Consider the following 13,929-nt stretch of genomic DNA (forward strand, 5'->3'; position numbering starts at 1 on the left):
CCCTTCTGCCACATATCAAATAAAACTAACAATTAATTCTTTGATTAAAATTAGCACATAAGTGGATTTTGATTGTGCCGCATGAAAAAAGCAATATATGATAGCTTTTGCAGTAGCAAAGGCTGTTGAGGGTGTTTTTGGAGAGTGCATGACAGCACTCCAAAACCATGATATTGAACATAATACGAATGATTGATAGTATATGTTGCAGACAGATTTACTGCAATATGTGCTATCAATCATTCGAGGGTGCATATGCACCCTGGAACTAGATTGAAGTTTATTTTTTATTGATGCAAGTGTAACATGAGGGGCCCACAGATCACTGATATTACAATTGGGGGAGCTCCTGCGGACTGCAAGTGGGAACCCAGTGGAGGGTTATCATTGCCCTCAGAGCGTAATAAAATAAATGTGCAATGTAAACTTAAATCATAAAAGTTTTTGCAAATATAGTTATACATGTGAAAAAGATGGCGCCACATGACGGAATCGAGTTGGCAAGTGTGTGTGTGGGCGCGCATGTGCATAGAGTGAGTGACAACGTGATGGACAGAAGACAGTATAGGAATAATGTCTAACTATCTGTAAATAATAATTATAGTTTATCATTAAATCTCACAAATTTAAGGGCTCATCCGCGATTTCCAAGATGACGAAGATTCCTAAGACGATCATTCCAGCGATTTCCAGGATAACAATCATTCTTGAGATTTTAAAGATGAATATGGTTTTCTTCCTGTGACAACACTATTTCAAGGCGACGATGACGGTTTCCTTCTAGTGATGATGCTATTTCAATTCCATTCAACGAAGACTGTTTCCATTCGACGGCGACGAATCTCACCGATCTACGGCGGTAACGGCAGATTCCTTTCGAGAACTACAAATCTCGCTGATCTGCAACAGCAGAATCCTTCTGATGACAAAAAATCTTGCTGATCCACGACGTCAACAGCATTTCGACAACGAAGCGTTCATGGTGAGAGTGTTTCGAACAGTTTCGATAAACAAAATGTTGATTTGTTTGGGTGAAATCCCTCAAATCAACGCCAATATAAAGAGCGCGTCCACGAAGATTGTTAAGAAATTACACGAACTCTCGTATTCGGGTCTGAGGGCAATAGGGGAAATCGAAAGACTCAGTAGTTTCAATGGTTTTCGGTGCGAACATGGCTCCGAGGAATACAAAAACTGACTGGCTCTAATTGTTGAGCAATGGAGTGAAACAGATCAGTTGCTTATTGCAAACTTCCTGTGCCTAGACTGTGATGTAAGATGGGATCAACTGCCAAAAAACATTTTATCAACTTGAATCAGAAACTTCAGACAACAAAAAATTCGACGACCAACGCAGTGTTTCCATTTCCAATGAAGAAAAGCCAAACGGTCAACAATGTATGACGACTCAGAGTTGCGAACCGACCTCCGCGTTACAACCAGGGTTGGCAAGGTTTTGGCGAGTATGGTAAAAACCACGGTAAATACCGTGGTTTTACCGTACTGTCCAAAACCTCCTATTTAGAACTATAAGTGAAAAACTTTGCAATTTGATAAAGAGGTAACTTCTATAATCAATTAAACTTTATATTATATAAATTATATTATATTATTAATTACATTAAATATAATAAAATTTTGAAATTCAAAACAGTAATATGCAAAGCGTTGGAAACGAAGAGGAAACATGAAGAGTGTAAATTATTTTTCATTTTATAAATTTTTTGTCACTTTCTGAATGTTTTTTTTTTACTTGAAAACAATACAGGGTGTTTCAGAAAGTTAGACCAAATATTAGAGAGGTAGTAGAATACCCATTTCAGTACAAGAATATTAATTAAGAGCCATGATTTTTTGCTGTGAGGTCAGAAATTAAACTGGCTAGAAGTGTGCAACAAGCACCCATTTTCAGGGCTCCCACTCGTCCTACTTTTCAGTAAAATGTCCTACTTGCTCGGGTTTGTCCTACTTTTTTACCAAATTCTATCAACAAAATTTATGTAATTGATTTTAATTGAGCAGCGAATCCTTGATATATTGCCAAATATTACAAATGTTGGAGATTACAATTAATGATTCTGCCGAAGCAGAAATTGTATCGCTTTAAAGGTTATTTGGGGATGGGGTGTATGTGGACCATTTGATTTATTAGTTTTTCATTTGCTTAGTTTGAGGGTTCAATAAGTATAGTAGTCATTAAAAACTTCTGCTGGTTGAAAAAAAAAAATTTGTATTTATTACTCTTCATGGTCTTGGACAGTAACTAGCATTCATCATTCAAAATTATGGTGCAAATAGGTGAAACAACAGTTTGCATTACAAAGCAGTTGGATACATAGGCCTATTCTAAGTTTGGTGGTTCTGATGCTACCCAATAGCATTCAGTTGTCTTCTGTATTTTTAAGGCATGAATAGGCATAAACAATATTTACCAGAGTTGGCAAGATTTTGGATAGTACGGTAAAATATAAAATCGTACTGTCCAAAACCCTCCAGTCCAAAACTGTCCTAATCTGTCCAAAACCTCATATTTATAACTAAGTGAAAAACTTTGCAATTTGATGAAGAGGTAACTTCTATAATAAACTTTATATTATATAAATTATAATATTAAAATTACATTAAATATAAAATTTTGAAATTCAAAACAGTATGTGCAAAGGGTTATATGACTGATATCAGGTTATCAAACAATTGAAACTGAACTGTCTTGAGGTTAGATATTAGATTTATGAAAACATGAAAGATACAAGAATGGGATAAAAAGTTGTTGCATGGAAATCAGAAAAAAACAATAGATATGACTACAGAATGAAATTAAACTTACGTAATAATCGAGCACTAATAATCAAGCGCAGCTGCACCTTTTAACATTCGATATAACACATAACTAATTTAGCTGCCCTATCTGTGCCAAAATGATTTCTAAGATAACAAAATTTTAAAATATTCTTTCAATTGATGCATAACTTGGGCGACATGAAAATAAAAAAAACCAATGTGTTAAAGACAGTCTTTTGATAAGCCTTCTTCCAGTGTTTTTCTTATTGAATGATAGAATTGTAATTATATGAATTGTACAATTGTATTACTATTGATAGTATTGAATGACAGAATTGTAAATATAGCTTGAATTTATTCGGTAAAATATTAGCTCCTAGCCTCATAACCACAGCAATTTAAATTTAACAAAAACTTTGGGTCTTGAAGTCTTTTATCATCATATAGGCGTAATCAGTGTTTGTGAAATTGTGTTTTGTTAGTTGTGTCATTCCGTGTCAAGTCAACACAGTGATTTTACTCCCCCATCTCAGGTTTTGATGAAACTTGGCACAGAGGTAGCCTACATGTAGATAAAGAAAACTACCCAACTTCATTAAAATACGTCAACCCATTTTGAAAATATGGCGATGTGAAGTTGTCAAAATTCACCAAAAAACACCCCACGGCCATAATTTCAAATTACTGTTGCAACTCTCCTAATTAAGCCAAAATGATGGGACAGGTGTCATTTTGCAGCATTTTTTATGGGCTTTCCTATGATATACAACATAATATGGGTTTGAGATAAAATGTTTTTTTAATTTAAATTAAAATTCAAATTTTGAATTTATCAAAAAGCGCATCTTCAAAAATTTTCAAAAAACTATATTCAACACTTCACATTGTTGTTAACTAATTCCCTAAGTATGAAAGTGGGACTGTCATGGGTTCACAACTTTATAAAATTTCAAAAATATATATTTTACTAAAAAAAAAAAAGACATTTTTGTAAAATTTATAGATTTAAACAGAAATATACATAACTTACCAATAAATAAATCTTTAGTCTTTATTCTTAATATATCTATGTACACATTGAAATTTACTCTTAACACACACATTCAAATGTCACTTGCCAAACCTGATACAAACAGTATATTTTTTAAGATTTACACTGTCTTTTTGAACGCTTCATTTGTTTTTACAGTATCATCCCCAGGAATTTGATATATTCTTCCTGTTGGTGTTACTAGGTTTACTTTACAAAGAACGTCATTTACAGATACTCATAGAATATCAGGTTTTGTAGGATATGCATAAGACAGCGATGGGCCAGCTTGGTGAAGGAAAGTAGCTTTAACTTCATCAAGACCTTCGTCTTTTGTTAAAACATAAGCTAGCCACCATTTCCTCTCGTAGATGGCAGTAACATATCCATGAATATCTCTTAAAGCCAGTTTTTCCGGAGATTTTGTGACTGTTTCAAATATAGATTCTGTTGTACCTGAAAAAGTTTTTACTAATATTTTTGATGTACTTGATGCTATCGGTATAAAGGCATGTAACCTCTGTGTTCCTTTGATGGTAACAGATTGACTAAAGCGTTGTTCTAGAAATCTTTCAGTTTCAATATACTCTTCTTGTGTTGAAAATTCAAAGTGTACAGATGTAATGTTTTTAACTACCCAATCAAAAAGTTGTTGTGGAGTAAGAATTTGGTTCTCATATGGCCTCTGCAGACTTGCTTTTGTTGCTAATCTCTTAACAGTGCCACCGACACCATCGCAAGGTCCTTTTCCATGTGCAAAGGCAAAAAAATGTCATTCTGTATCGATGCCAAAATCTTCTTTGTGGAAACATAAGTTTATAAAATTCTTTTTATTCTTGTACTGGGCTGCACTGCCATCCGAAAAGTAATATATCTTCTGTACAGTTTGAAATTTGGTTTTTAAAAATTGAATTAGCTTTTTTTGAAAACAGTAAACTGCTATAGTGTTATGCTCTAGACAATTAGATATTATGACATAGCTCATATGCTCTGTTTTCTTCTCTCCTTTGTAATACATTACAAAGGGGTGCACTGTTGCATGATCACTTGACCAATGATAACTCTGGGCCTCATCTTGGATCACAAAAGTGTAATTCTCAGAGAAGTCACATGTAACAACATATTCACCCTCATTCAAGTTTTCCTTGACTTCATTTACAAAAGAGCTTTGCTGCTTAGCTAGAAAATCATGGAGTATCAGTGTGGTCAATTTCTCAGAAAATAATTCGATAAACTCTGATTAGGTCTTCTGTATGGTTTCTAAGTTACATCTGTCTACTGAAACCCATTGTCGAAAAGTGATATTCTCAACCATATTATTATCAAATGAATTTTGTAGTGTACTTTTTATTGGGTCACTTCCTGGGCAAGAACTACAGTTTCCCCATAATGCAATGAATTGATGCTGGGTTGCACAGCATTTTTGCCAAACAGTGTTTATAAGAGACCAATTCTCCATACCGAGCTTAGCATTTTCTATCATAAGTTTGACATTTTGATGTGTAGTGCGAATACATACTGAGTGTGTTCCACTGTGTCCTGCTAAAATGCAGTGTTTTGGGCGCAGTTCTGCAAATTTAGAAAACCCTATCTTTATTTCTTGAAATTTATCTTTGAAAATTTTATATGCTTCTTTTAAATTGCAAGATATTACTGTTTTATCTCCATTCTCCCCCTTCACAGTTACACAGTCTGTTTTTCCTGGCATTACTCTACTTATTTCATCATTTTCATAAAAAGAATGTACTGTTTACACAACTTCTTGTGACAAAATCTTTCCCGGTTTTTGGTTAGGACTTTTTTGCCTGGCGTACCATGTAGTTAGGAGCATTGAATTCGTGCATTACCTTTCTTATACTCCAAGATTCAGGCAAACAAGTCAGTAGCATTACTTTCTTTTTCCTACTACTAGAGGAACTAGCTTTCAGATTAGCTATAACAGATTGTTCCAGTGACTCACATTCATTTTCTGAGGAATCCTTTGCATTAGCAAATAGTTGTTTTTTGAGTGCTAACCCAATGCTTTTAAATTTTTTGGTTGAATACTTCTTCATCTGAAGATTTGTACTACGCACAGGGGGCTCTCTTAATTCCTGGAGAGACCTATTTAGTGTCTGCACAACAGCTGAAGGTGGAGGAACATAGCTTGTTTGATCATCCGAAAGTTTTCTGCAATCATTTTTTCCTTGCATATTTTTCAATGAACCAATCTGCTTCCTACAATTATCATTAATTTTTGATATCTTTGGCATATCAGGAAACATACCACACATCCATTGAGGCACATTTCTTAGTCTCCTTATGTTTTTCATAGAATGATTGTTTTTTTAAAGAATTGCAACATTGTAGTGTCTGATATCTTTCTTTCTCCATTGTATAATATCACACAGATCTCAATTAAAATATAGAAAAAATTTTCTGAAGAAAACACTAAGAAAATATACTGAAATATTTTTTTTCACTAATACCAACACCTCACAAGATATTAACATTTAAAAAAGAAACTTATTACCATCACATATTTTTTTTTTTTTTTTTTTTAAATCACCAACAACATTCACATCCAACTGCCACTGAATCAGTATGAAGACTGATCAGCCTGCCTATGCCCACAGGCAGTTGGAACCAGTTGGACTGGTTTAGCTAGTTGCATTTTAAACACATTAAAAATAAATTTATGAAAAAAGTGAAAATTTATTTATGGGTAAGTTATGTATATTTCTGCTTAAATCTATAAATTTTACAAAAATGTCAATTTTTTTAGTAAAATATATATTTTTGAAATTTTATAAAGTTGTGAACCCATGACAGTCCCACTTTCATACTTAGGGAATTAGTTAACAACAATGTGAAGTGTTGAATATAATTTTTTGAAAAATTTTAAACATGCGCTTTTTGATAAATTCAAAATTTAAATTTAAAAAAAACATTTCATCTCAAACCCATATTGTGTTGCATATCATAGGAAAGCCCATAGAAAATGCTGCAAAATGACACCTGTCCTATCATTTTAGCTTAATTAGAAGAGTTGCAACAGTAATTTGAAATTATGGCCGTGGGGTGTTTTTTGGCGTGTGCAGAAAATTCACCGCCAGCAATTCACCGGCGGAAAATTCACCGACCAACAATTCACCGCTAGGAAAATTCACCGACCGACAATTCACCGCCATGCAATTCACCACTAGGAAAATTCACAGACTAGCAATTCACCGACAACAGTTCAATGTGAGTCAGTTAGCGAGGGAGTGAGCGATTGAGTTACTGAGTGAGTGAGTGACCGAGTGAGTAAATGATTGACTGAGTGATTGATTGAGTGACCGAGTGATTGATCCAGTGACCAAGTCAGTGAGTGAGTGACCCAGTGATTGAGCAGGTGAGTGAATGACCCAGTAGTGACTGAGTGACCCAGTGAGTGACTGAGTGACCGAGTAAGTAAGTGATTGAGTGAGTAAGTGATTGAGCGGGTGAGTGAGTGACCAAGTGAGTAAGTGATTGAGTGGGTGAGTGAGTGACCCAGTAGTGACTGAGTGAGTAAGTGATTGAGAGGGTGAGTGAGTGACCCAGTAGTCACTGAGTGAGTAAGTGATTGATCGAGTCAATCTTTAATTCGAGAAAATTTTTAATTTTTATCAATTTTAAAACGAATAAAATCCAATACGCAGATATTTAGTGTGGCACCCACACACTGGATTTATCTTGGGCTTCCGCTGTTGAAAATTCTACAATGTTAAACGACAGAAAAGAATGAGATTCATCCAGTGCCCCCAAAATGAAATGGGACCCCTGACTCTAAAGCCAATCGGACATCCCCCTGTGAGGGTCACTGCAAATATTCATTTTACCAACGAATAAAATCCAGCCCCCCCCCCTCACGCAATTACCCTCAACCGAATTCACAAATTTTATGGGGTCCCAGACTGGATATACCTTGGGCTTCCACTATCGCAAGGACCCCTGGAAATGAAATCTTTTAACTTCCCCATGAAGGTATATGTGCAATCCCCCGGGTACCCTGACCCTGTATGTTGGGAGCACTGGTGATATATGTATATTTTACGTATACATACCTCTCGGCATGGCCCCCACGAGGGCAGGGCTGACGGGGGCCGGAACGTTTCTTCTCGCTTCATATAGATACGCACTAAGGCGGGATTTCTGAAAGTTCATCACGTGAAATCGTGGGTAACAGCTAGTTCAGCATAAAAAAAATCCATTGGTTACTGATGATCAGCGATGTTTTTTATAACATCAAAGTGATAACAGGAGATGATTTTAAGCATTTTTAGGGGGTTGATTTTATCGCGTATCCACTTACTTTATTATCTTTTAATTCTGTTATTATCCCTTTTAACATTTCATTAGAAGTTTCTGAGTAAAACAGAGTTAATGGAATTTTGTTGAATATACTATCTTGTATTGGGCAACAGCAATTTGTAATTTATACAAATACAAGGCCACAACAGGCAAAATGCCCAGCGAGGTGGCTGAGAAAAAGATGCCCACAATAAATATGGATGTCATATAATTCAAAAATACAGCAACCCAAATCTGTATCATCTATCATCTGAATTTCTTCTCATAAAGTCATTATTTAAACTTTCCGCCATATCTTTAGGATATGGCACTTACTCACTCAATAGATCACTCACTCACTAGATCGCTCACTCACTAGATCGCTCACTCACTTAGCAGCTCGCTTACTCAATCATGGACTGACTTACTCGCTGATTGAATCAGTAACCCCCTCGCTCACTGAATCACTTACTCACTCTGTCACTCAATCACTTACTCACTCTGTCACTCAATCACTTACTCACTCTGTCACTCAGTCACTCACTCACTCAGTAACTCAATCGCTCATTCCTAAGCTAACATTCCTAGCTAACTGACTTGCATCGAACTGTCGTCGGTGAATTGCATGGCGGTGAATTGTTGGTCGGTGAATTTTCCTGGCGGTGAATTTTCCGTGAACCGTTTTTTGGTGAATTTTGACAACTTCACATCGCCATATTTTCAAAATGTATTGACATATTTTAATAAAATTGGGTAGTTTTCTTTATCTACATGTAGGCTACCTCTGTGCCAAGTTTAATCAAAATCTGAGATGGTGAGTTAAAATTTATATAAAAATTGTGTTCATTTCACATGGAATGACCCAGTCATGAGTAGGTGCTACATAGTGGCCTCATTTTCTTCAGATATATTTTCCTTTATTTATTAATTAGTTTTTAAAAATTGAGAATGTAAAATAGAAAGATCTATTTAAAATTAAAAAAAAAAGTTTGAAAAGTCAAAACAGAACAATTTGCATCAAATAAACACTACACCATTGATATATATTCACACCATTATATTGCTATCCAATAAAAAATAATATTTATGTTGAGTTTCACAATAATGCAATGGTTATAACTGTGACTATGCGTATTTGGTACCTTTAATGTAATATATTTTTTTAAAGAAAAGTGTTTGGAGAGATTCAGCAGGGTTTTGGACAATCACTGTACTAAATACAGTACCTGCTTTATAATCATACATGAAAAATAAGATGTGGAGTAGAAATAACATTTATGACAAACTAAAAAACTGAAAACAGTGTTTATATTTAAACAGTTATATACGTGATATTAATTTACTATCAGATTTCCAACTTAAAACCATCAATTTGGTGAAAGTTTACTTAGGAAAAAAAAAAAAAATGACACCTTTTTGAAATATTTTTGATTTAGTTTTATTTTCTGCTAGTATTTTTTGTAATATGTTAGTATCATGAAAAAAAACAAAAAATCCAAAAGGTTTCCACTTAACATTTTGAAACTTGGAGGTTTTAGACAGTTTCAGACACTTCTGGACAGTTTATACCGCTTGTCCTGTCCAAAACCCCAACCCTGGTTACAACAGATGTCAAAGACTGTGCTTCCAGTAAATGACAACAAGTCTATAGTTCCAAGATGTGGTTTTGCTGATTACAAGTGCTTCATGATGAACTATTGCCATGATATCTGAAAGATGTCGAGGACTCGATACAGCAGTTTGATGGTACAAGCATCAATCCAGTCGAGAAATTCGTCAAGGAGCTGGAAAACATGGCTCAGATTTTTAGGTGGCCGGAGTTGCATTTGTTTGTGTTGATGAGGAAACGACTCAAAGTTATTCATCCAAGGTAAGGTATAAATCTTGTTTTCTGGGATGAATTGTTTGCTGTCCTGATTTTTTAGTAATTGGCCACTTCCCATGCTTTTGACATCATATTTGGTGACAATTACATTTTTCTTACTTGAAATCCTCATTCCCCATATTTTTCCTGAGAAACCGGGGTCAGCCTGAAATTGTAAGGACTGGGAGAGCATTTTCTTTAGGGATTTTTTTATTCAAAGCACAATTTGAGGACTTTTAGTGATTCTTCTATGAAGATAAGAAAAATCAGAAGAATCTTATTTTTGACCGGAAGATTTTAATAAGACTGAAAAATCAGAAGCATTGTCACCTATGCTCTTGAGTTGGAAAAATTTCATCTTTCACGCTGAGTGCCATATTGTAGTCACACGATGTTTGGAACGTAATTTATTTAACATGGTTCGTACTCTTCCAACGAAAAAAAATTCAAGGACTATTCAAGCACTTTTCAAAAAAATTCAAGGACTTTTTTTTTTACAAATACATAATTTTCACATGAATAGGCGCATATTTAATTTTGATTAAAACTTTCAGAGATTACATTTCTACCTACTTTATTTCACATCATCCGTAATGAATAAAGGAGGCCACATACACATATATAATCATACAAAACATATGACACATTGAATAACACAGTTCGTGCCTGTCAATTTCCCCATTGAAACTTAGTTTAGTCTGCATAGTTAGTCTATATTGCAATTAATTTTCTTTTAAAGACTAAAAAAAAGAACTCTTCTAAAGATAGAAAATGAAAAATTATTTCTTTCATCAATTCTGGATTTGTTTCTTTCGCTAATGCTGAAATTCTTTCTTTTATTGATTCTAAAATTATTTCATTAATTCTGGAATTATTGCTTTATCAATTTTGGAATTATCTCTTATCAATGCTGAAGTTGTCTTTCATTAATTTTGGAATTCTCTCTCATTAATTCTGTAATTTTTCTTTAATTCTGGAACTATCTCTTTCATTAATTTTGGAATTATCTCTCATTAATTTTGGAATTCTCTCATTAATTTTGGAATTATCTCTCATTAATTTTGGAATCATATCATCGATACTGAAATGATTTCTTTCATTTATTGTTTTAAACAATAGAAACAAAGAACTATGGATGCCATTAGAAAATAACGGAGATGCGCTGACATTCAACGCGTCACGTGATCTTCCAAGGAATGATGTAGGCCACTGACATACCAGCACCGGTACTACAGGGTAAGATGACATCAACGTGTATTAAGGAGTTCTACTACAGGACGCAGGGGGGGGGGGGGGGCAACTGCCCCGGGTGGCAATTTTTAGGTGAACACCGTTATAAAATTATCGAATTCTGAATTGGTGGGGACGGCACGACAATACAAAAATCCTAGTTATGGCCCTGCGTCATACTCCCTCCAGTAATATAAGCTCAATGGATTTCAGCGCCGATTCACCCATTGAAGCACAGCTTGCATTTGGCGGCATTTTTGTCTGGCACACTCAGCAACCAATCTTGATAGAAGGGATTTTTCAGCCACAAGTAATTAAAAGTACACACACTTGCTACTCATTTTTTGTTTTCTTTCTTTAAAGAACCTTGTACAAGCGCTTCACATCACTCCTAAATAAATATTTTGTTGACAGCATGGGCGGAGATACGGTAAGGGGGGGGGGGGCCCTAGCGTGAAAGGTGAGGTTGACTAATCTAATGCATATATGAATTGACATCATCATCGTGGCCCCCCCCCCCAGACTTCCAAGTCAATCTCCACCTATGATTGACAGTAATCAGGGGAAGCTTCACTCGCTTACGGACCGAAAGGTTGAAATTATTTCGGCAAAAATTAGGAAACTTTTTTTTTCTAAGATATTGATTTCTCAAGTCCTCCAGAAAAAATACTTAGTACAAAAGTTTAATGACTTCCAACAACTCCAAATATGTCTACATATGATCACAGGATACATGCTACCATAAAGCCGGGTTTTCCTGGAAGTGGGTTGTTGGGGGCCAGAGCGTGCCGACTGAGCTGAAGAAAAAAAAACAACGATCGGAAGTTCATTTCAAGAACTCCAGCTTTTATTCCATAAAAGTTGCAAGGAAAAGAAACAAGATCATTTACAATCATAAAAAAAAAATAAATAAATAAAACGGCCGACAAATAACAACCAGCAATCTCAGGGAGAAAAAAAACAATCCCGACATACACGCGGAAAAAACCCAGCCTACAGTATAAAGCCGAGCTCCCGTGAGGGTGAGAGCACGCCGCCCGCGATTTACATATTGCGTCAGGCCCAGCGGTTCTACGTGCACAGAGAATAAAAAGGGAAAAAACATTCCAACATAGGTTTTTGGCACCGCATGAACCGAACTGGATCATTTCGCGTCGACAGAAACGTGTTACATAATCACACTACGCGTTTGTGTATTTCTACCGTGGCGCATCAGCTACTCTGTCATTTGCATACTCCTGTTTGAAGGGAAGCATCGAGCTCGATGAAGGGAAGTGAAAGAAAACAAAGATGAAGAGAAGATCAGTAAAACGAGTGGTGCACAACGCATTTGACTCCTCCAGAAGCAGTCGGCCAATCACACCCGACATAAACACTGACATGCGGCTTGTTGCGCTCTCTAGGAAAACAGTTGAACTTGTATTATTGGTGAGTGGACGCCGTGTCACGCTGGGCGATTCACTTTGCACGCGGCACAGAAAACCTGCTCCTACGAAAACCCGGCTTAAGAATAATGGGAAAAAACGTGCTTTAAATCCAATTATCCAGGGTTATTGGCTGCTAAGGCTTTTTCCCTTTGCTTTGCACTTTTTTAAAGGAAGTCACTGACGGAGTAAAAAAAAAAAACTGGCGAAAACTATTTCAGAAAAAACAAATTTTTTAAGGACTCTCACAGAATTCTTAAAAAAATCTCTTTTTGAAGGACTCTTATGGATTTTCAAGTACTTTCAAGGCCTTGAAAATGAACTTTTTTTTTCAAGGACTTTTCAAGGTTTTCAAGGACCGTACGAACCATGTTTAAGCAAAACAGAAAATCACATCAGAGAAATAACAGCACCTACAATACAACAGCACAGCGCGGATGCCATGACACCCTTTCTTCTCAAACACTCTTGACTACTCTGCCCACGAGAGCAAATATCTCGGGCACCACTTATAATTACTTAAATTTCCCTGACCGTTATAACCTGTGATTGACAACTAACTGATTAAGTGACCAAATCAATTTAACAACAGCCTTAGTTTATAGATCAAGAAACTACAGGAGATATAGGTTGCACACCAAGGTATGCAAATAAGACAAAAAAACCTAATTTAGTTTTGATTCAATAGAAGATTTTTTGATAAATTTATTAAAATTGCTTTGGTATAATTTTTTTTTTAATTGACTCACCTTTGCATTTGCATATCCAAGCTTTATTGTAATGTTTCTTTCCAGCTCATTCTTGAAACGTACTGTCTATTACAGAAAGATCAATATAAAAAAAAAAATCAAAATAGCTCTAAAACAGGTGAAGACCTACTGCTTTGCAGATTGAGAGAGATAGAGACCACAAATACTATTCAAACAAAAAATGAACAAGGAGTCATTTTTTTCAGGATATGTGGATATAACATCCTAGAACAAATGACCAACATTTAAAAATGATACACATAACATGTACATCAATACATAGCCATAATATACTGTAAGTCAGATTGTTTTTCACTCTTACATATTGGAAATGCCGAGCTTTTAATCTCCTGCTCCTGACACAAGATGGAATTGATGCCCACTGTTGCTTTTCTTTCCCTTGTCTTTTTATTTTTATTGTTCCTCTTTGGAGAAAAGTGTATGTTGACAACTCTGAATGTTTTTGGTAGGTTTAGGTTGTGCAGTGTAATATCCCCTGCGTTTTATCACCACATTATTGAAAATCACCCTTCTTATAGAATTAAATGTCGAGTTTTA

At 35.4% G+C, this 13,929-nt stretch overlaps 1 protein-coding gene across 2 annotated transcripts in view; it reads right to left on the bottom strand.

Annotated features, from left to right (window-relative positions):
- eIF2gamma (eukaryotic translation initiation factor 2 subunit gamma) overlaps positions 1–13,929 on the bottom strand; it is a 281,173-nt gene that overhangs the window by 212,139 nt on the left and 55,105 nt on the right. Inside the window, exon 4 of one of the 2 annotated variants that reach the window (XM_089249936.1) lies at positions 13,372–13,437. The exons of the other annotated variant lie outside the window; for it this stretch is intronic. Coding sequence (XP_089106062.1) covers positions 13,372–13,437 — 66 coding nt within the window. The remainder of the gene's footprint in view (positions 1–13,371; positions 13,438–13,929) is intronic. 2 annotated transcript variants of the gene reach the window in all.

This window comes from Pholcus phalangioides, unplaced genomic scaffold (genome assembly GCF_987345545.1).
Source record: "Pholcus phalangioides strain wild (caught in Gottingen) unplaced genomic scaffold, Ppha-v1.0 ptg000022l_1, whole genome shotgun sequence".
Lineage (NCBI taxonomy): Eukaryota > Metazoa > Arthropoda > Arachnida > Araneae > Pholcidae > Pholcus > Pholcus phalangioides.